The following is a 21,403-nucleotide window of genomic DNA, read 5'->3' as shown; positions in this document are numbered from 1 at the left end:
GAAACATGACGAAATTCAGAGAAAAAGCCACAAGTGATAAGAGATCAAAGAATGCCCTTAATTCGTCTTTTAGCATTTTTTTTTTTTTTGTGTGAATCAAATGCAGCCCAGGATTTCATTCCTCACCGAAAAACAGATAGGACACAATTCTAATAAACATTTTATTGTGTAAAGTTTATTTCATATAAAACATAAAATATTGCACGGGGCCCTGTAGTATAAAAAGGACGTTAATGTAACATTTAAAGGATCATCACAATTAATTGCGCGCACAATGCAGATGAATCATTGCAGTACCGTTCACAACCACTAGACGGCTTGTCTTAGTCTGTGCAAAGAAACAAAATAACACTAATATGCAACTTTACCTCTTAAAAATGTGATGTATATTTGTATGTAATCAACACGCCAGCCTCATTAAATGAAACTGCTTTAGTTTAAAGTACTCTTAGACACATCTGTCATCTTTTCCATGGAATAAGGGTTTTGCTTCTGCATCTAAGTGTCTTTTGCAGTGATTCTGCAGTTGGTTATCTGGGCTGTTCGCTTGTCCTTATCCAGCTGAGTGTGTATGAGCTGTGTGAGTCGGCCAGTTTGTGTCTCAGCACTGTGTGTCCCGGGCCGTGTGCCGAATGCACGAGTTGGAGTCCTGAGATGCGGAGGGCTCTCAGTAAACTGTACCAGAAACGCACCACCTCCTCTTCGGCACCACCCACCTCAAACCCCGCCCACTGCAGATGAATGGTCAGAATGAGTTGATTGATCCTTCTGAGAGTTCCATCCTTAATCCAGCTTTCTAATATGCGCCATTCAGCGCTCTCCAAATCCATACGCAGAACATCCACCTACATAAACAGACACTAAATAAATTTGACATTATGGGAGCAACCAAGAAAAGCAAGAAAAAATATTGTATTAGTATGAAATCTGTTATTTTAAATGACCAGTGATTAAATATAATACACATGTTCCCTGAAGCGCACCTCATCTTATGAGTCACTGTTGCGATGACGCCCTAGTGTGAACAAAGACTTAAGTACATAAAGGTGGTGATTCACTACTGATTCAGCACTGGAAGGTGAATGTGAAATTATACGTGACTTGTAGTGCATGTAAAATAATCATAGAATGAGTGTATTTGGGTGTAAGTACCATGGTGTGGCCCAGGGAGTCCATAATGTCAAACAGCCTTTGCTGTACATTACCCACATGGCCTGCATGACGGCGTGGTTTTCTCCAGTCTAACCAAGCCCGATGATTCTTAATAGATGCAGGCTCTCGACTCCATCGACCGCTGGGGTCAAACCGATGAACCTCACACCCAGCGTACAACATTGTGTCCAAAAACGAAGCATCCTTCCTATCCAGACTATAAAGATACAGACAAAAGATTTTGCTCATTTGGAATAGCCTGAAACATCCCAATGAACAGTTCAACCAATTACTGTTTCTCTGCATCAGTCATGACATGTCGAGGAAAAAAACTACAGAATCTGGGACAACCTTCAGCTTTTGTTGTTTTTTTCAAGAGATTATATTCAACAAATCCCACCCTTCCAGCTTCACAAAGAAACAAGGATCCCTAAATGACCAACATTCTTTGAAATAAACAAGTTGCTGGCTGTTTTAAAGAATAACTAAAGTTAAAACAGAAGACACTGTTAGATCAAGTACTAACTTAAACATACCTCAAGAATTAGTGTTCGTAGCACTAACAAGAATACAAAAATATTAAACTTTGTCAGATTAGATCATCTATTTTATAAATGATATTCAATGCATATGTTTAATTTGTAACTTTTTTTACCTTATAATATAAAATTTTAGTGGTCATTTTTAATTAATTGGCTAAAATGATAAACTTCTTTTAGTGACATATCTCAGACTTCTAAAATCATTTACTCTGCCTAAATTCAGCCCCACCTATTTCCCATTCATTTTTCAAATAGGTGAAACACCTGATTTGAAGCAAAAAAAGTATTTGAAAATCAGAAAAAAAGACTGTGTACTTAACGGCTTGGGTGAGGGAATGAACTACAATCCCATGAATTGTGTACAAAATAAAAGTGACAGATATAAAACTATTAATTTAAAAATGTTGATGGAAACATGATATTTTACGTTTATTGCAAAATATGTGGGTAATAAAGAATTCCTTTGGCAAGCGTTGTTTCAGTTCTCTGATTGGTGCTGTTTTTTTGCAGAATCATGGGTCATGTAGTTTCACTTTTCACTATTAATCAAGTATTTTAAACAAGTACTTTAAGCAGTAAAGTGTTTTTAAAAAGATAAGCTGAAATAATGGGGGCTAAAAGCATCTATTAACAGCTCTGTAGCTTAAAGTAGGTCTGGAAGTTTAAAGGCATGGCTTCAACCCAATGTGGTAATTAACATATGAATTTACTTCATTAGTTAATAAAATAATTTATTAGGTAATTAATGCATCATGACACATTTAACCAATAACAATTTATTGATTACTTAATCTTTGAATCATATCGAATGTTCATTAGTTGCTGATGCAGTAATCATTAATAAATGGTTTAGTTCATCATGAGTTATACATTAACTCATGATTATCTGTGCATTAGTTAAGTATTATTTAATGCATATTTGTGCACCCGTATTGTAAAGTGTTACCATAATTTTCATCATCATTTTCGTCAACAACATTTTTTCACAGACGAAAACAAGACGATAATGAAATAAAAACTCTTTTTGAATGACAAAAACGATTGCAAAAATCCATTGGCATTTTCGTCAATTAATAAATACAAGACAAAAATGTTATGGAGGGACAACTGGGAAGAGATCCAGTCAGAACAAATCTCCTACATAGAAGGGAGGGAAGATGCAAACATTTGAACTGTAACGCTCTGATAATAAGTATGCATTTGCTGCAAGTCTCATAAAATGTTCAAAAATGTAAGCGTCTGGGAGTAAGAGAAGAGCAGACATATGGATAAAGTTGGAAAGCATGAGAACACGAAAGAGTTTTGGCCCGGTTTTCTGAACACACACACCCGAATCACGCACACAGAAAAGTGCCTCTCAAACAGTGCATGAATACCGAATTCAGTTCTCTTTTGCATCGTAATGCAGACAAAATGATTTCAAATTGTTCGTATTGATGAGTATCCACATAAACATACCTGGTTACGTCTTAAGTGAATGTAAACTGTTGGGAGAATATCAGATGTTTGTATTACTAGTATATTGAATCCGTGCAGTCAGTTTTGAAGAGACAGCAGCCTAATTTAGTTGCTGTTGTCTGTACCCTTATTGTTATTGAATCAACAAAAGAAACTCACTGCTCTTCAATGAATCAGTTTAGTAGCCTGATTAGTATCAGTTTAGTAATAAGGATTAATCTAAATTTAATTTATATGAATAAATGTCTGCTTGAAAGAATGGAGGATGTTGTATGCAAGTTGTTATAAAGAATGCATTTTACATAACCATTGGTATTTCATTGAAAACAGGACCATGTTCTTATTTCTTTATGAGAAGTGATTTTATTTAAATTATGTGTCAGAGCAGTTAAATATGTGTGCATGTTCAAACCTTAATATCATTCATTTTACCAGATTAATAGATGTTTTCACCCTGGAAATATGAATATATGATATAATAAATGCATTACACAGTAACTAAACCCATTAGATTTTAGTCGACTAAATCTACTGTAGAGTTCGTTGACCTAAGTCTTATGATATTTAGTCGACTAAAAGTAGGCTTAGTAGGCTAAGACTAAAACAATTCAGTTGACTGAAATATGACTAAAACTAAATGGCATTTTAGTCCAAAGGTCCATTAGTTCATTTAGTCAAAAGAACCAAGTCCCCATCCTCATTTGTTTCTTTTTCCTTTATCCATTTCACTACGTCACAATATGGAAGAAAAGGTCTATCGCTACTTCCATACTTACGTTTTTTTAGGGGAAGCTTCAAGTAAATAAGCATTTTTGTGTCTTTTTGCTGTAACGTAATATATTTGTATACCTGAATGAGTAGGCCACACAACCCCATTTCCCCTTCCAGTGGTTGATGCACAAAACATCTAAGTGACCAGGAGAGAGTGTTGATTGATTCCCATCTGAACCCTGAACCACAGAGCAGTTCACCTGCAAAGAGTGATAGGCAAAAATCCAGATATCTTGCTTCGGAATCACAGTCCATTTTTATAACATGCAGTCGCATAGTGTTATGTAAGAAAGCTATAAGCACGATCGAAAAGGGATACAGAAAAGTACATTGTGGTATGTTTGTGTACCTCTGTTTTGGTGATGAACTGGGTGAGACGCTGCAACTCTGCAAAAAACGAGGGCTGTTCTGATGCCCATGGCTGCAGTATCAGCTCTCTAGCTGTGGCCTGTAAACACATAAACATGAAGCTCTCTCTAATCTTGGCCAAATTTCAGATGCACATAAAAAAACTGTAAAAACAAGGATGCAGTGGAGGAGGGTCAGGCATTCGCTAGCCACTGAAAAAAACTATGTGAGTGTGTGCAGTGCTTCGGGCAAGAGAAGTTGCAGCTTGTTTGGGGTCACAGAATGTGACCTTTCGAAACCAGAGGTTATATGAGTGAGAACAAAAGAAACAGAGAGAACTTTTTAAACCTGGGCTGTTGGAAATGGAGCCTCTCCCAAAACATACAACAACCCTGTTTAGTAACCATGGAGACACTAGACTAGAGGAAGAGGGGATATGACTCACTGAGGAACTCACTGTTGTGGGGGAGGTGGGGGCGGACAGCCAGACAAACAGAGAAAGGGAGAGTGAGACACTTTATTTTTCAGAATTTTTCCATTTTAAAGTGTCAAGAAGGGATCCCCGTGTATTTTGCCAAGTCAAACATATGTTTTCCAGACTCTCCAGATAAAAAGCTGCAACTGGGTAATTTATTCTTATTAAAATTCAATCAGTTTACTAGGACAATGTATTTTCTTTTGAGCTGCACATCCGGAGGACCCTCCACCTAAAACCGAAAGACAGATTACTAGTGAATATAAAATTACCTGGCGTCCCTCAAGCTCGTTTTCGTCCTGGTATCCTGTCAGTCTTGAGTCCTCCTCGTCAGTCCAGAGACCCAACACGCCGCTTTCCAAATCCCACTCATTTTTTCTAACCTCAGACGACGCTGAGCCGCCGCTCTTTTCTATGCTTATAACGAGAAAAGCAGGCGCGTCACCGCTCGCGTCGCTAGATGCGCGCGGCACTGTTAAATTTACCAGTAGTTGGACTAGCAGTAGCACCGGCAGACCTATAATAAATATACGGTGGGAAATGCTTCTCAATCCGCTAAAGTTACAAGCCATACTTCCCTTCTCTTGAGTTTGGAGTGACCCGTGGGAGCGCAGACACCAGAAATGAAGAGTCGGCGCCACCGTGAATCTCTGGCTCGAGGGCACTGGGATCTAAAGCTCACGACTGGACAGTCTATCAACAAATACCAGTATGTGTGAGTCAGTGTTTGCCTGCACCTCCCAATATTCCCCACGAGAAATAAAAAGCTTAATAGACATACTAAATAATGTATTAATAAAGAACCTAAAAAAGGCAGAACGGTTTAGGGGACAGAAATTAGTGGAAGGTCCCCATACACGTGCGCACACAGCCATTCAAACTCAAACAGACGCGCGCACAGACCACCCACGCGCGCGAACATATTTCACTACTATTGTAGTATGCAAGAACAGCGTGTCGAATGAGTAGGATGTCCAAATAGCCTCTATTCACAACGCAGTAGATGAGTAATAGCGTAGCCTACTGCATCTGCTGGGATTCTGAAGCGTGCAGCCAGTGCTCACTTCCCACAATTATACAGGGGTCGGGAATTCAGTTCAGGAATTTGGATCCGGTTTTATAAATACATTTCAAACCGATAAAACTCATGCAATTAGAAGAATTTATCTGTTATTGTCTGACTAAAACAATCAGGAATAGCACGTGGGTGCTTTGCGACATACACCGTACGAACAAAAGGTCCATTTGCGGTAGAGCCAGTGTCTCCATACGACAGAAACACAAACTAATGTTAAAATCAACCTGTTAGTCAGGAGTGTCTTGTACGCTTGTCTTGTTCTCATCAAAAACTTCCCCTTGCTGCTTTTGCGTTTTCTTATGTGATTTGTTAATGAACAATTCCAGTATTTGCTGAGAGCTAAAGCAGGGGAGGACTTGGATCTGCATCGGATGCTTATTTTTAAGGATCTATTAACATCGTTCACACATGGTAATCTCAGTGGTGAATGAAAAGTCCTTAACCACAAATCAAATTGCAAGCTTGTTTCTTAAAGCAAGAGGTTTTTTTTAAAGGGGCATTATATTTTGAAATTTCGTAAATCTTTTTTGTGCCCTCTAAAATTGTAACTTAGGCCACAAACAAAGGGAGAAATATTGCGAGATGTAGCCTATTCAAGAGATGTATTCATATGTAAATGCATATCTGATATTAGGCAGTGTTTATGACGACTTGGCTCGATTGGATGTTATAATGACAAGCAGCCAACATTAAGTTTATTTTATCTTTAAACTTTTGTATTTCTGTAAATGCAAATGGACAATGAAATAATAGATAATATGACAACCCGATGCCTGTTATCAGGTGCTGCAATTTTTGTTGCATATATATAATGAAACAAGTGATAACCAAGAAACAAAAGTACAATTCTGCACCCAGACAGTGGCAACACAAACATCGAGCAACTGACTCAAAATAGAGAACGCACAGAAAGTGGTAGTGAAGAGAGTGGGTCTCTTTCTTTTTTCCCATGCAGACCTAAAATATAATAATAGACAAAAAGCCAAACATTTGTATTCAAATGTGCAAGTCCCTTGGGTCGATCTGTTGCAGATAACGGTGTTGTAATTGTCCAATATTTTCACATTCTCAACGCAGTGGGGCAGCAAAAGGATGAGAAATGTAAGTTTAAGTATCACACCCCTCCCCCCACAAACACTCCCAATACCACACATTTACAAACAAACTGATCAATGAAAAAATACAGAATGAAAACCTCCCACACAAATAAAAATTCTCACAGCCTCCTTCACTCAATTACTTACTCAATCACTCCATAATTCCCATACAACCTTTCCTTCATCTCGCTCAAATCACTGTTCATGTCCTCATGTGAGCTTCTGTTAGAATGTCTGACACCAAAAGCACAATTGCCTCATTCCAAACGCCTGAGTGGTGCTGCATGGCCCAGAATGCAAAAGAGGCACCAAAACCACCAAGGAAATGTTGCGAAATATAACATACATCATATGAAGAGTAATGTTTTCCAAATCATCAAATGCAATTGGACTGTCATCTGAATGAGATCTGAAACTTTGTTGAACATTTTAGTAAAAATCATAATAATTGGAGGTTATTACCCATTGCAATTTTATTTTCTTGCTTGGCCTCCATTGGACCTCATTTCATTTTCATTGTATGTCACCAACAACGGAGTAGAGGCAGGACAAAATTAAACAATGATCAGAACAGAATGTGTATTTAAATATTTTCACCTCAGATACAGTATATGGAACAGACAGATACAATATTTCATCACAAAAAAATCACTGTACAACACAGCGGACCACAAGAAATACGAAGAGAGGGATGAAAGAAAAAGAGGAGGCGAATATGCATTGTCCACACCCTGAGTACCAGGCCATCAAATCCAAGGTGGAAAGTGCCCTGGCCTCTAAACGTGTCGACAAGGACAGCATCGTTCGGGGGCAGTGCATGGGTGTCTGTCCTCCTGCGGTGATAAAAACACACAAATGAGAGTTGGATGTTGGGCACAAAGTGACCATGCTGTAGATCCAGAGCGACGGTTGAAGGGATCAAATTTAGACACATTCCTGTGGGACCAGACCAGGCCACTGATAAAAAAGATTACTTAAACTATACTTGCACATACCCAAGCTGAACAATTTAAAGCCACATAAAACTGGTATTTCCCTCATGTGTCCTTACAGCAGTTCCAAATCTCTGTCATGACATTGCTGCTTTAACATATGTCTCTTTCAGCAGGACTCTGAGATTCGGTTGTTTTCATAGCAGTGAGCTCCTCAAGTGATGGAAACATTTGAGTAGCTTATGTACAAATGCTGTTTTTTTAAATGCTGAACTTAAAAGTGAGAAGAGGGCAGAGTTTGTGCAGCCACCATTTATAGATGCTGAAGGAGTGGACCGACCTTTAGGATTAAGTAATCTCCCCAGTGAAAAAATCAGAGAAGGCTTTGAGACTAAAACAGACAGAGAAAGAGGGAGCAAGATCAGGATGTAGACAAAAACCTTTTGTGTGGTCTTTCACATTGGTATAGTTTTTGGGCATCACTGAAATGCGGGTATGTGTGAATCACATTTGCACTCTAAAGAACGGGACAAGGTTGTTCCCTGCATTTCATCAAATTGGTTTCTTCGTGATACTAGCAGTGTCCATTCTTTGTTTAGTAAGTCCCTAGCCCAAGCTGTATAGCAATATTAGTTTGCAAGACTGTCTTTTTGTGCGTGCATTTGCAAGTCAGCATATGAAAAGTATATGCAAGTATGTGAATGTTTTGTGATCACATAGTATGTTTGTGTTCGTGCATGTGTTTCTGTGTGTGTCCATGTGTATGGATTTGGATCTTGATTGTCACTGCTGGAGAAGTCTTTATTTAGTCCATAGCTCTGAAAGTCTTCAGTCTAACTCAGTAAGTGTCTTCCAAAACTTATCCTTTAAAAAAGATTAAAAATATGAAAAGGGTACTGTCCATTTCATCTGTCAAGAAAAGAAAAAAAAAAGAATAGTCAAATGAGGATTAGGATTAGTCTCAATACATAATGACAAAAACTTACATCACAATATAGTTTGTGGCAGCATTCAAGAATCTACTTGAACAATTTCATACTGAAATTATCTGAACTCTGTCTCAGAATTAATGTCTTACCTCTTTAAGGATACCAAGATAATTCCAATTACAGGCTGGTGACGGTAAAGCCTTCTTCACTGGGCTGGTCAAGAAGCTGGCAGAGTACCCCTCCCCGGGCTGTTTGGGGTGCATAACGGTGTCCAACGGGTGCATAGCTGTCCAAGTTACCATGGTAACCCATCTCTTCATGCAGAGGGGAAGAGTCCAGAGTCCCACTCACACAAGAAGTTGACATGGAAGGACCTCTTTGTAAAGGGGAAGGGTAGGATGAAAGGGATGGAACTCTCATCCCAGAGACCATCAATGACATGTCTCGTTTGTGGGAGGGCAAAGAGACTGCTGGAGGTCGCTGTTCCTCATAGTTTTGGGGGCTGCCTGCAACACTTCCTCCTTGCCCATACCAGCAGGGAGAGCCACTGTAACTGGGGGAATCATACTGGGAGAACTGGTCTTTTGGGACCCGATGCGGACTCATGGCAGAACCACATTGTGGCAAGAGGCGAGGGGTTGGCGAGAGAGTTGGGCTAAAAGTTCTGGCAGCATGCCCATAAGTCTGTGAGGGAGGACCAGGTTTAGAGTACTGTTTTAGGGCATCTGACTGATTTGATAAACTGGGGGATATAGAAGCAGAGTCTGGAGGGTACACATGAGCAAATCTCTCATCTGAGGAGGGAGTGGAAGTATGGACAGAATATGGAGAGGGGTATTCACAGGACTCTGGGGCATGGCTGAGAGGTGACAGGCTACTACTATCTCCACTGTAGTAGTCCAGTGCTTCCTGGTATACACCCCCTGAACCCATCTGCCCTGACCCTGATGGGGCTGAAGGCTTTTGAGATTTGGTTTTTGGTGGACGATCTCTTTGGCAAGGAGAGAAACCTCCCCTGCCTCTAGCTCCTCTCGGCTGTCTACCACCTGTAGCACTACGTTTTGGCCCTCCTCCTTGCATAGGTGGGCTGGCAGGTGATCCTGGGGGAACAGAGCATGCTTCCTTCTCATTGTGTGTCTCTGACTTTTTCCTTCGCCCACGACCTGGTTTCACCCCCCCTTGGAATAGTACATTCTGACTCCAGTTGTAAGAAGGGCCTGCTGAATTCTCATTCCAGTCAAGCATTAGCTTCTCCAGGCTTGAAAGGCTAGACTGACCCTCAGGCATAGGAACATCCCTTGGGCGAAATGCTCCCCCCACAACACCCATCCCTCCTCCGCCAGTGTGAGAAGAATCTGAGGAGGATTCAGAGAGTGTATCAGGGCAAGGACGCTGTTTGGCTTTTTGGGGTGTGTAGTTTGAGATGTCCAGAATGTCTTTGGATTCTGATCCAGTTCCAGCTACCCCATAGTCAGAGAAACCATGAAACTGATGAGTGCCATATGCATCACCACCCCAGTTATTTCCCCCTTGTCTGTATCCCCACTGAGCTGTAGAAGTGTACTGTCGGCAACCCTCAGGTGGAGAAGAGGATAAGGAATAGGGGCTAGACTTTGAAATTGACATATAACTTCCACCTGGTGAGGTTGCACCAGAGTCCCCTCGTTGTATGGTTGAATGGGGTGGGCCTGGATATCCACTATAATTGCGCTTGGCAGAACCCTGGTAGTTTGAATAACTCATCTGACACAGTGCAGAGGGAACAGAGGGAGTTTTTGTGCCATATGTAAAGCTACAGTCACTTGGCCTTTGCTGTTGTTGCTGCTGTTGAGGGAGGGGGTAAATGCTTCCTCCTTGAGGAACCCCAGCACTATAACTAGGTGGATATTGAGGATAACCACCAGATGGATGTGGAGAGCTTGGTGAACGGGAAAGCAAGAGTGCAGGGGATTTAGGGAAGGATGGGGTGGGAGAAGTCTGTGAGACACTATATGAATATGAGGGTTTAGTTGTCAAGCTGCCTTGCGTTTGGGGTGAGGGTAATGGTGCCCCTTCCCCAAGACAGGCTGCTCCTTTGGGACTTCTTTTAGGAAAGGCAGGAGACCAACGATGGGCTGCACCAGGGCTGCCACCCTCATATCCTGGGGTGTGCTTACGACCTTCCTGGCGTCCAGCAGGGCTGGGCATAGAGATGTCAAGCAGATCAGACGAGTCATCAGAATCAAGAAGAGAGCGAAAATAACCTGCAAACATTCCCTGAGACTCTTCTCCGCTGCCTACCCCTCTCATACCAGGGCTGTGGTACATCCCCCCCTTACTAGCCTCACTGCTTTGAAAACTTCCACGAGGGGAACAAGGGCTCTGATAACTGCTTGCTTTCTCAGAAATATCTCTGTCACCTTTCCCTATCCAGCTACTTTTCTCATTTTGCCAGTTTTGCTCTTGTGCACCTGGACCATTTTTTAAAGCCCCATTCTTTCGTGATCTGCGTTTTCTAACCTTCTCACCTTGTGCAGAGTCACCTAAAGCTGCCCTACTTATTCCCCCAGCTACACCCTTGCCTCTTTTTCGAGGGGTTCCTGGTTCAGATGGAGGCACCTTCCGCTTCTTGCCAATTGTTTCAAAGAAGTCACTGAATGACCTCTTAAAGGAATCAGAGGATCCAGCTGCTCCCCCCCCTCTACTCCCCATACAGCCTGCACGACCACCTCTCCTGCGGAATCCTGTGAGGCGGTGCAAAAGAGTGGAAAGGGATGGATTTTCTGGTGGTATGTGAAAAGTTTCAGGCTCTGTTGGGGTCCAGCAGCGTGGAGGAGAGCAGCGGCCTGTGCTGGGAGGTTGTCTGTTCAAGAAGGCCAATTTGGAGAGGACATCTGCATATTCTACTTTAACATCATTGGTTTCATTAACATATGAGGGCTGCGGAGATGGTAGCTTTACTGTTCGCCGCCTCCGAATTTTTTTTGGCTCTGCAGCACTGGCTGCTCCTACTCTGGTCTCATGCATGTCAGGTTGTCCTGGTAATGCCTGTTTAGGGGGGCGTCCCCTGCGTCGCTTCAGGATTACAGGAAGCTCTCCCGGTGGAAACATCACCATCACACTCTTTCCATTGTTCTTCATGCGGAGTAGTGCGGTGGGCTCTCTTGAAACATTAGGTACTGGCTCACCTCCTGCAACCGCCTCAGGCCCCTCTCCTGTTGTGACCCCTTCTCCACGGGGTCCAGCACATACTGGCTCCAGGGATGAGATCTTGTAGCTTTTCTGTCGTCGGCTCATGTGAACAGGTATTCTGGCTACTTTTACCACAATCTTCTTCACACCTAAATAACGTCCCTGTCGCCTCCCTCTAACTGAGTGGTGAGTAACAATGCTCTCTCCTTCTGATGTTCTCATGCTATGATTTGATGTAACACCTGCTGACATAGCTGGCGATGGCAAAACCTCAAATGATGAGGCAACATCACAAACCTCTGTGGGAAGCTCCTCCATTGGCCTTATGTCCTCTGTTCTCCAGACTCTATTCTCCTCCTCTTCTTCATCCTTTTGGTCCATTTCCCTTTTGAACATGTTTTCCTCAGCAGCTCTACGTAAACGGGATGATTTCCGAAGATGGCAGGGGAAACGTGGCCGGCCAGAGCTTCGCAGGGTATACTTCCTTTCAGATTCCACAGAGGTCATGACACTAGCTTGGCCTGTTATATGAATGTGGTCTAGGTCACTGGTGTGATCCATTTCTGGCTTACATGTTGAATTGTGTTCTGTTTCCTCCTTGGGTAAAGTGGAAGGGTTGTATTGAGGAGGTGTCAAATTGTTTCGGGAAAGGGTGGTGTGTAACAAAGGGGCTGGCTGTACATGTACATTTTGTGTGTCAGTCTTAGAAGGTAAAGACAAGTCCTCTGGAATCAGGGAAGGGTCCTGCTCCATAATCGAGGAGCCAGTGTCTATAGGCGTGCATGTGCCTTTCTGTGTGCGCTTGTGTGTTAGCGTGTTTGTGTCCATCCACATATGTGTATCCATTGGAATGTGGGTATGAGGCTGCAGGTGTGTGCTCGACTGTGTGAGTGAGTGTGAGTGTTGTGTTGTGTGCATCTGTGGTTGTGCGTTTTGCTGAATGAGCATTTGTTCTTGTGTGTGTAATTGCTCCACATAATCTGTCTGCCTACGTCTCCTTGCTCTACGTCGAAGTTGCTCTTCATGGTTCCGCAGACCATTAGCTAAAGAGGGAGGTGAATAAAAGCTGTAATGTAGTGAGCTGGCTGGATTAGAGTGAGTGGGTCCTACAGATGTGCCCCCAGGTTCTTCATCCCCCTCCCATAAAGAGGGGCCCTCATCATCACAGCAGTCCTTGTCAGCCAGTGCCTCACAAGTCAAACGAACACCTCCAGAGCGCAGGCGACCTGACAGACGGCTCATTACCCCCAAAATTGCAGATCAGGAGCTTCGTATTTATATATATATGTGTCAGTGATGGTTCTGTGTCAAGTTTAATTGTGAGCTGGGTCCAGTTTAGCTGGTAGGTTGTTTCATCTCTTTCCTCTCACTGTTATTCTTAGCCAGAATGAATTGGACCATCAGGCTTCACATAGTCTTGGGATCCCCAGTTTTCATAAGTGCAGACAACAGGTTATTTCCCATGGTAAAGGGGACAAAACACAGAAAAAGAGATGTTCATATTTACTTACTATTGAAGAATGCAAACAATTACTGTACAACATAATTGAAAATGCTATTGAAATAACTGCAGTTGTTCTTACCATGTCTGCTGCTGTGGCCATGCTTTGTGTTATCCCTGTGGGCGAAAGGACACTTGTCACTATGGCGATACAGTTAGAGAACAGCTGTAACCATGGCAATAGAATATGAGTGGAACGGTAACCATGGTTACATAGTTTTCCTTTCCAATGCAATAGATTGCAGGCCTCACTATGGCAGTACGACATATGTCTCACTGGATAGGCAACTGTTCTATATGCTTTACATGTGGCAATTTAAAGCATTTTAGCTCAACTTTTAGTGCAGAAAAATTTTAAATAACAGGCATGCAAAGTCTTGAACACAGTTTAACATCTGTGATCTCTCGCAATAATCCAGAATCAATAGTCTCTCAAAAATCCTTTGGGTAAAGTCTGAATTTACAAATGAACAGAAAAAAGATAATTAACAACATCTTCTAAAAACTGTTGAGAAATATCCAAAGTGAAATGTGTTTAAATCTTCAATTCAAAACAGTATTTGATGAATAAATGTTTGCCTGCTGCAATTTATTATTTATTTATTATTTTAGTTTTATTGTGTGATGTGTCATGAGGCTAACACTGTTTTTAAAAGACATGGTGATATATTTCCACATATTTTGATGCAAAGTATTATTAAATGTATTATTAGATGATTTAAAAATGTCTACATTGTAGCTGATTGAAAATGTGGGCCAGTAAACAAATATGGAATAGAGAATAGAATTCAAAACACAACATCTAAATAAAAAAGTAAAAGTTTCAACAAGTTTATTATTCAGCTCTCACTAACAAGAACCTACATAAAAACACCACACACATTGGTGAGGTACACAAAAAATACAACCTGCATAGAAAAGGCTAAAATGCAGGGAAGTTGGGACATGGCAGCAGGGGGCAGCAAAGAGACGAGAGGAAGGGGATGCAGAGGGATATAGAGGTCCTGAAGAAAGAGATGGAAGGATGAGAGAGTATGTGAATGAAGAAAAAGTAAAATAGGGGAATTTAGAGTGAAAAACACATTTTTCAAATGGAAACCTGAAAAATGAAGGAAAGTAGACAAGTACATGCCAAAAGTTTGAGTAACAAAAGGAAAGTTTTAATTTGTACAATTTACTCCCTCCCATGTCATTCCAACCCTCTGTTATTTTTTCTTATGTGAAACAGAAAATTTTCTTCTTAGGCAGAATAAAAGTGGATACTGCATAACCGCCATTAATAAATAAATAAATCCTATACAGCCTACACATGTGCTATATACCAAGTATTCTGAAGCGATATAATATTTTTGTGTGAACATAAATTCTTTCATATAGAAAACAGCAGCCTTGACATTCAGACTAACTTCTCAGATTGCTTTTAGAACAATATAATACAGGATCGAAATGAGATTAGGGTGAATAAATGATGGCAAAATTTTCATTTTAGGCAAACTATTCCTACAAGAATTGCACTTCATTCGTGATAAACATTGTAGTGATGTAAGGAAGTCCAGAGGCTGGACTCTCACACATACAATACAGTTCTATCCATCTCTCAGTCTGCTCCACATGGTTTTTATTACTAACTGGCAACGATAAGGAAAGTGCAGAAAGAGAGAGTGAGCGAGCGAACCAGAAACATGTGCTACAGTACATGGTGCCGAACAAGCTGCCACACTTGCATTCTTGAAGACACTGATACAGAGACAAATATACATAAAACATGCGCCCTTGCACATAATAATTCACACATTTCTGCTAAAAAATTTAAGTATATAGTCTCCAGAATCCTTTATTTCACTACAAGCACTGCTGAAACTTTACATTTGATGCACATAATTATTTCTTCCACCTAGAAAACAAAACAGCATTTTCCCCGTACACTTAATATTCTGTGGCACAAAGAGAATTGCTGCAATCAAGTGTTCAGAGCCATGGATAAGCTTCCCACACTACTGTATTGCCAGTTTGGCCTGATCTTCTTGTGCTTTAATTCTCCCAGATTTCAGCACTGCCTGCTCACAGTTTTCTTTTCTCACAGGTTTTCAGGGAGATTTAGATCTGAACACATTGCTGGTTGCTTCAGAACAATAATTTTTTTTGTGTGTGCTGGAAGGCCCATGACCTTCACTCAATACCAAGTTTCTGACACTTCTTTCAAAAGTGCTCTCCAACATTTTTCAGGCTTTGTCTGACATCTTGAAACCATGCACATGTTCTCGGTGCCAAGGGCAACAAGACAATGCAAAACATCAATGAAACTCTCTTGTGTTTGACTCTCCTCCTCTTTGAAAGCTTCATTTTGTTGTTGGTAAACATAGCAGTACTGTACCAAAATTAGGGATGCACCGAATGTTCAGCAACCGAAATTGTTCGAAATTAGCGAAAAGACCGAATAGATTGTACAGAACAATGACGTGACGCGATCAAATAGAGGCGCACACAAATGCAGTAAACACGTCGGCAGTGTGGAAGTATTTAAAACTGTCAAAAGCCCTATTCGCAGTATTATCTGGGAACCATGTGTAATTTTGAAATTACTCGAAATTACTGATTTATCTCCCGGATACCCGGATGTCAAGGCTTTGAGAGTACCGCTCTATGGTCCAATTAAATAGATGAAAAAAAATAATAAAAAAAAACAGGTTAAAATAATATGTCAAGCTTTATGCTTGACTTATTTGTAACACATTAAACCTTTTCAGCTTTCTCTTTCTGCAAATTGTATGGTGTAGCGATATGACAGCACCCAAAATACTATCAAACACTCCAACGCAGCTCCATTCTTCGCGAAAGATGGATAAAAGGCGCACAGGAAACAAAAACCTTGAAAAATGATATACGACCCGCCAAATGCTGGCCAAATCACAGAGATGCCGATCGCACGGGACTAATATTATCACAGGACCTCGGTGAAATATGGTAGGTCATTTGCGGGGAAATTTTACTTTACAAATTACAGACATGGCCGATTAGCACGGGATTAAGATCACAGACAACCTCCGCAATTATTACAAATGACTGGAGGTCACCAGGTAATACTAATCCCGTGCGACAGCGAGAGACTGCTAGTGCTGCATCTCATGTCTCTGATGAGAAGAGGAAGAGGTGGTTGTTGCTGGTTACTGTGATGATTGAAATCGCGAAATGGCCTTAAACGATTAGTAAATAAACTGCAGAATGTTATGTTTTCAAAAACACGCACTGATTTGCATTCAAAAAGCGCTGCACGAGCTCTCAGGGTTCAAAGTCCAAAGCGAGGAAAATCGGAGCTAAAACACTGTTACTCGTCATTTGCTCAATAACATTTTTATCATTTTTTTAAGGACATGTGACAATGTGATACGTGCGACAAACATCTTCTTAAATTCGTAATGAGAATCATTTAAATATCTGCATGCTGTTGTGAACAAAAAGAAGCACAAAGATCTTCCTGTGGGTTTCTGCCAAAATAAAATATAAGAAAAAGCAACAACTCCATCAACATTCATAAATGTTAGTATTGTTATTTTACTGTTATTCTGTAAAATAACATTAAAAAATAAGACAATAATAATGATAATAATAATAATTACTCTGCAACAGCTCTATACATTTATTATAACATTCACACATAGTGTTCAAATTGGGATCTGTAATATGTTCTAATATTTTAAAAGAAGTCTCTTCTGCTCAGCAAGGCTGCATTTATTTGTACAGTAAAAAATACATGCCTGATTCAAGAAGGGGGTCCCAAAAATATTAATTCAGTAACTTATTAATTTTAAGTTAAATTGTGCAGTGTTGGTATAATGTCTGATAGAATGTTAAAAATGCTCAGTGTAAATATTTTTAAATTGTTGTTTTGTAATTGATATTTTATTTGAAAAGCAGGACAAAACAATAAAAAGCACATTTTGGCTATTTAATTTATGCAATAGTGAAAAAAAATGGCAAAATAGGCCTACATGGGGGAAAAAAAACGTGTTCGGTATTTGGCCTTCGGCCCAGTGTTTCATTTTGTTCGGCTTCGGCCAAGAATTTTCATTTCGGTGCATCCCTAACCAAAATGGTCTGATTTGGTCATCTGAAGGATTGATGTTAAGGCATGTTCAGGCGTGTTTTGGCTACTATCCTGCACTTATGTCTCTCTCAGGCATTGGTGTGGGTCTTCAAACATATTACCCTTTCATTGGGCTGGCAATAGACTGTGAAAGTTTGTGTTTGAAGGTCAACTCGAATCTGTGTGCCAGCTGAAGAAGTTTTTCTACCATTTGAAGTATTCTGCTGTGAAATCTTCCTCTAATGGCCACATCCTGTGATGTTGACTACTGCTCTGTAGGCCTTAATCTCCTTGACACCATTTCAAACACTCAAAACAAGAGCATCAAGGTCTTTGAAGATCAAATTGCCGATTGTCATACATGGCATCTATTGGCTTGGTCTCTAATCCATTTTACATGCTCATTGTACACCACACAATAACTCAAAGCAGGACTTATTTGGACAAATCATTTGCATAAGCAAGGTGCAATTTCATGATGTACATGAATGGAAACACATTCTGTCATCATTTACTCGGCCTCATTTAATCTCAAACTTGTGTCTTTTATTCATTGACTTTAAATGTATAGACAAAAAAAGTTCCAAACACATTTATCTTCTAGTGTTTTGGAAAAGAATAAAAATCTTGCAGATCTATAATTACATGAAGGTGAATAAATGATGAGATTTTTATTTGGGGGTGAACTATCCCTTTAACTTGTAATTCTAACTACAAGGGTCAAGTCCAGACCAAGTAGCGAAGAAACAGAAAGGAGAATCAGATAATCACATTAACAAGCATGTGTGTTCTTGTCTTAAATCTTAGCCCTGTGTAATATATCTGCATCTGGATGTAGATTATGTTGTCCGAGGGTCAACAGGTAGGTGCACACGAACCAATATAGCTTTTAGATCACCCTTAAATTCCATCTCTCTAATTTGCTCACACTTTAAATTTGCTTTCTGTCTCCTTCTCTCTCTCCTTCTCTTTCTCTAATTAATACCACTCATTAATTAAGCATCAGTCTCACAGAAGACAGGAACAAGCACAACTGCAGAACAGCACTTTAATTACAGTCACGCACACACCGAATCGCTCACACAGAGTCTCTCAGATATTCACACACATTCCTCGTCCTAATCGTTTGAGAGAGAGAGATTGAATGTCTGGAGCTTCTCCTACTCTTCTCTCACAGTTCTGGCATCATCACATATTTGCCTGCCAGGACAGACTAGTGAGCTGGATTAAGTCGGTGAGGAGTGTGTGCGAAGAGAGAGAGTAGACATGAGTGAGGCTAGCAGTGGTCTGCTTTGTGTACTAATTAAATGTGGCTTTCACTCTTTCCAAACTAGTGGCGTGTGGTATATTACTGAAAAGAGGAAGCAAAGACACTGCTTGGATTTGAGAAATAGCGATGTTTACAGGTTAAAGGTAAATGAAACATTGACCATTTACTATTTTGCTTGTGATTGTATTTTTAATATACACATTTTATTACTTATTAAAAGTTTCAAGTTCACACATTTTTAACATAACACAACATCTCTGTACCATATTGTTTATTGGCAGATATTAGAGATTTTGTTTTTACAATTAAACAGTATTGACTATTTAATTGCACATGCTAATTTCCTCTATTTTTAGATTACCTTTGTCTTCCACATACTTATCTAAATCATTTTAAAAGTTTTTAAGTTCCTTGTTTTATTGTTGTGATTATTTTTTAGGATTATTTTACTTCCTTTTATGTAAAGAACTTTGAATTACCATTGTGTATGAAATGTACTATACAAATAAAATTGCCTTGCCTTACTTAAAGTATATATTGAAAATGCTTAGAATTTAATAACACTGTAGATGTCATTTTTACCACATCTCAAAATGAATATCCATTTTACATACTGTTTCATACATGTTGAGATGCCTAAATACATTTTTAAATTACTGTTTTTTTAAACACATTATCGGCCAGAATTGTAATATTGATGTATCCCTAGATTTTTTGGGAGGTTGTTTCTACTGCCTAACTATTATTATAAGTAACATTTTATAATAATCACAATCTTTTCACCATAATAATCAACAAATACTCTGTTAACAATGAGCTTAAAGGGAAACAAAAGAGACCGTGCCTTACTGTGAAACATTATCCGCTGATGTCACTTTTGGACAGTGTAACTTCAAAAAGATGAGTGGTTTACACACAATTTGATCTCAGATTTAGTTTTGCTTTTTTGTACTTTAATTATACATATATATATATTAATTATATTCTTTTCATTTTCCAATGTTGTGTGGTGTGCCTCCCTTGCCTCCTCTGAGAAAATCCATCCCTTAACCCCTTTGTAATTTTAACCTCTTTTGTATTCGAATTAGAATGTATTTGACTTCTCTTACTACAGCTCCCTCCCTTTGCCTTCCTCCACTTTTATGCTTTTTCGATTCTTCACACGTTTTGTCTCTTTCTCCATTGCTTCAATCCTTTTAACTGCTGGAATCCTCCCCAGGCGATCCAAACAGCTGGTAACATTTAGCCAATCACACAGATGCCTTAGATTCACTGTCCAATGACAGACATGAAAGTCTACATTGATGCCCACCTGTCCATTGCCAAAATCAGCCATGCTGTAAACAAATACCACAGCACAAAACAAGATTATCTGTTGACTCATCCTGCAACAAGACCGAATGCTCAAAATGGTATTTATTTTAGATCTCATGAAATTTCAACCAATCACGGCCTAAATGACGAGCAGAAAGCCAATTACATCAGACGTACAGGGGAAATAACTCATAAGCAACATGAAAACAATAGAATATTATATAAATAAATAAATATACATCCTAAACATAGTGCAAGACTGCAAGTGATCATGTTCTTCTCAGAACTATATGAAATTGATTATAGCATATAGGTACAACAAAACCTGAATGATGCAGTGATTGGAAGTACTTCAAGAACACTTTGAAACACGGACACATGCTCAAACACACCCATGCATTGTCTGGTCTGTATCTCACATCCAACTTTTTTTTTGAGTGTGATGTGCAAGTATGTTTGCACAAGTATTTGTGCTGGGATGTGTGTCTGTTTACAGAAGTGCAAAAGAGTGCTTGTGCGTGTGTGTGTGTGTGTGTGTGTGTGTGTGTGTTTACACAACTGTGTGTCTGTGTGTCAGTGGGTGTGTTAGGGAAAAGCACTCACTCAGTTCAAATGAGAGTGCAGTTGTTGCTAAGATACAGGCAGCAGCCCCGACAGTGTGTGAGGGCGAGTGACAGAGAAAGAGAGAGAGAGAGAGAAACAGAGAAAGTTAGAGCAAGACAGGGTGAGAGAGAATGTAGGAGAAAGCTTAGAGTGGGGAGAGAGAGAAAGAAAGAGGGGGGTGGAAGGAAAAGGCAATAGAGAAGAGGAGAATGAAAGACAGAGGAGAGAGAGAGAGTAAGGGAGAGGTAGAAGTGGGTCATAAGATCCACAGAGACACTCCAGTGACACTCTGCAGAAACACAGCTGTCATCACACACACAATAGCTCTGTTCCAAAACCTAGTCAGCTGCCTCAGTGCCTACATAGTCAGCATCCTAACTGGAACCTCATAAGTCAGTTTTACTAACTTTTTAGTGCCATGGACCACAAAACACGGTGATTGCCCTGTGTTCCTGAAATACAGCTATATATTTTCATGTTTGTACTCCTTTTTGTAGTGTTTGAGCAAAAATAATAATAATGATATTGTAAGAGAAAGAAGAGAAAGTATGTATAGGTGTGAATGACATGAATAAAGTGTGTCTAAAATTAATGTGTTAGTGTCTTAAGTTAATGCAAACTATGCCTAAAATATATATTTTGTCATCTCTCTGTCTTTCTTTCATTTTATAATTAAAA

At 40.0% G+C, this 21,403-nt stretch overlaps 2 protein-coding genes across 2 annotated transcripts; both read right to left on the bottom strand.

Annotated features, from left to right (window-relative positions):
* Positions 1-149: 149 nt before the first annotated feature.
* On the bottom strand, positions 150-5,795 carry LOC306885187 (putative methyltransferase-like protein 24). The gene is made up of 5 exons (XM_079441565.1): positions 5,019-5,795; positions 4,273-4,371; positions 4,002-4,123; positions 1,153-1,369; positions 150-845 (listed from the first exon to the last, which is right to left on the bottom strand). The coding sequence occupies exons 1-5, from the start codon at positions 5,316-5,318 to the stop codon at positions 531-533; spliced, it is 1,053 nt and encodes a 350-aa protein (XP_079297691.1). The 5' UTR covers positions 5,319-5,795; the 3' UTR covers positions 150-530.
* Positions 5,796-8,959: 3,164 nt separating this feature from the next.
* On the bottom strand, positions 8,960-13,195 carry LOC306884898 (transcription factor Gibbin-like; the record flags this gene model as incomplete). Its single annotated transcript, XM_079441137.1, has 1 exon — positions 8,960-13,195. One exon carries the CDS (start codon positions 13,193-13,195, stop codon positions 8,960-8,962), a length of 4,236 nt encoding a protein of 1,411 aa, XP_079297263.1.
* Positions 13,196-21,403: the final 8,208 nt, after the last annotated feature.

The sequence above is a fragment of the Barbus barbus genome, assembly GCF_936440315.1.
Source record: "Barbus barbus genome assembly, chromosome: 19".
Taxonomy (NCBI): Eukaryota; Metazoa; Chordata; class Actinopteri; order Cypriniformes; family Cyprinidae; genus Barbus; species Barbus barbus.
This window is presented reverse-complemented; position numbering and strand designations above follow the sequence as displayed.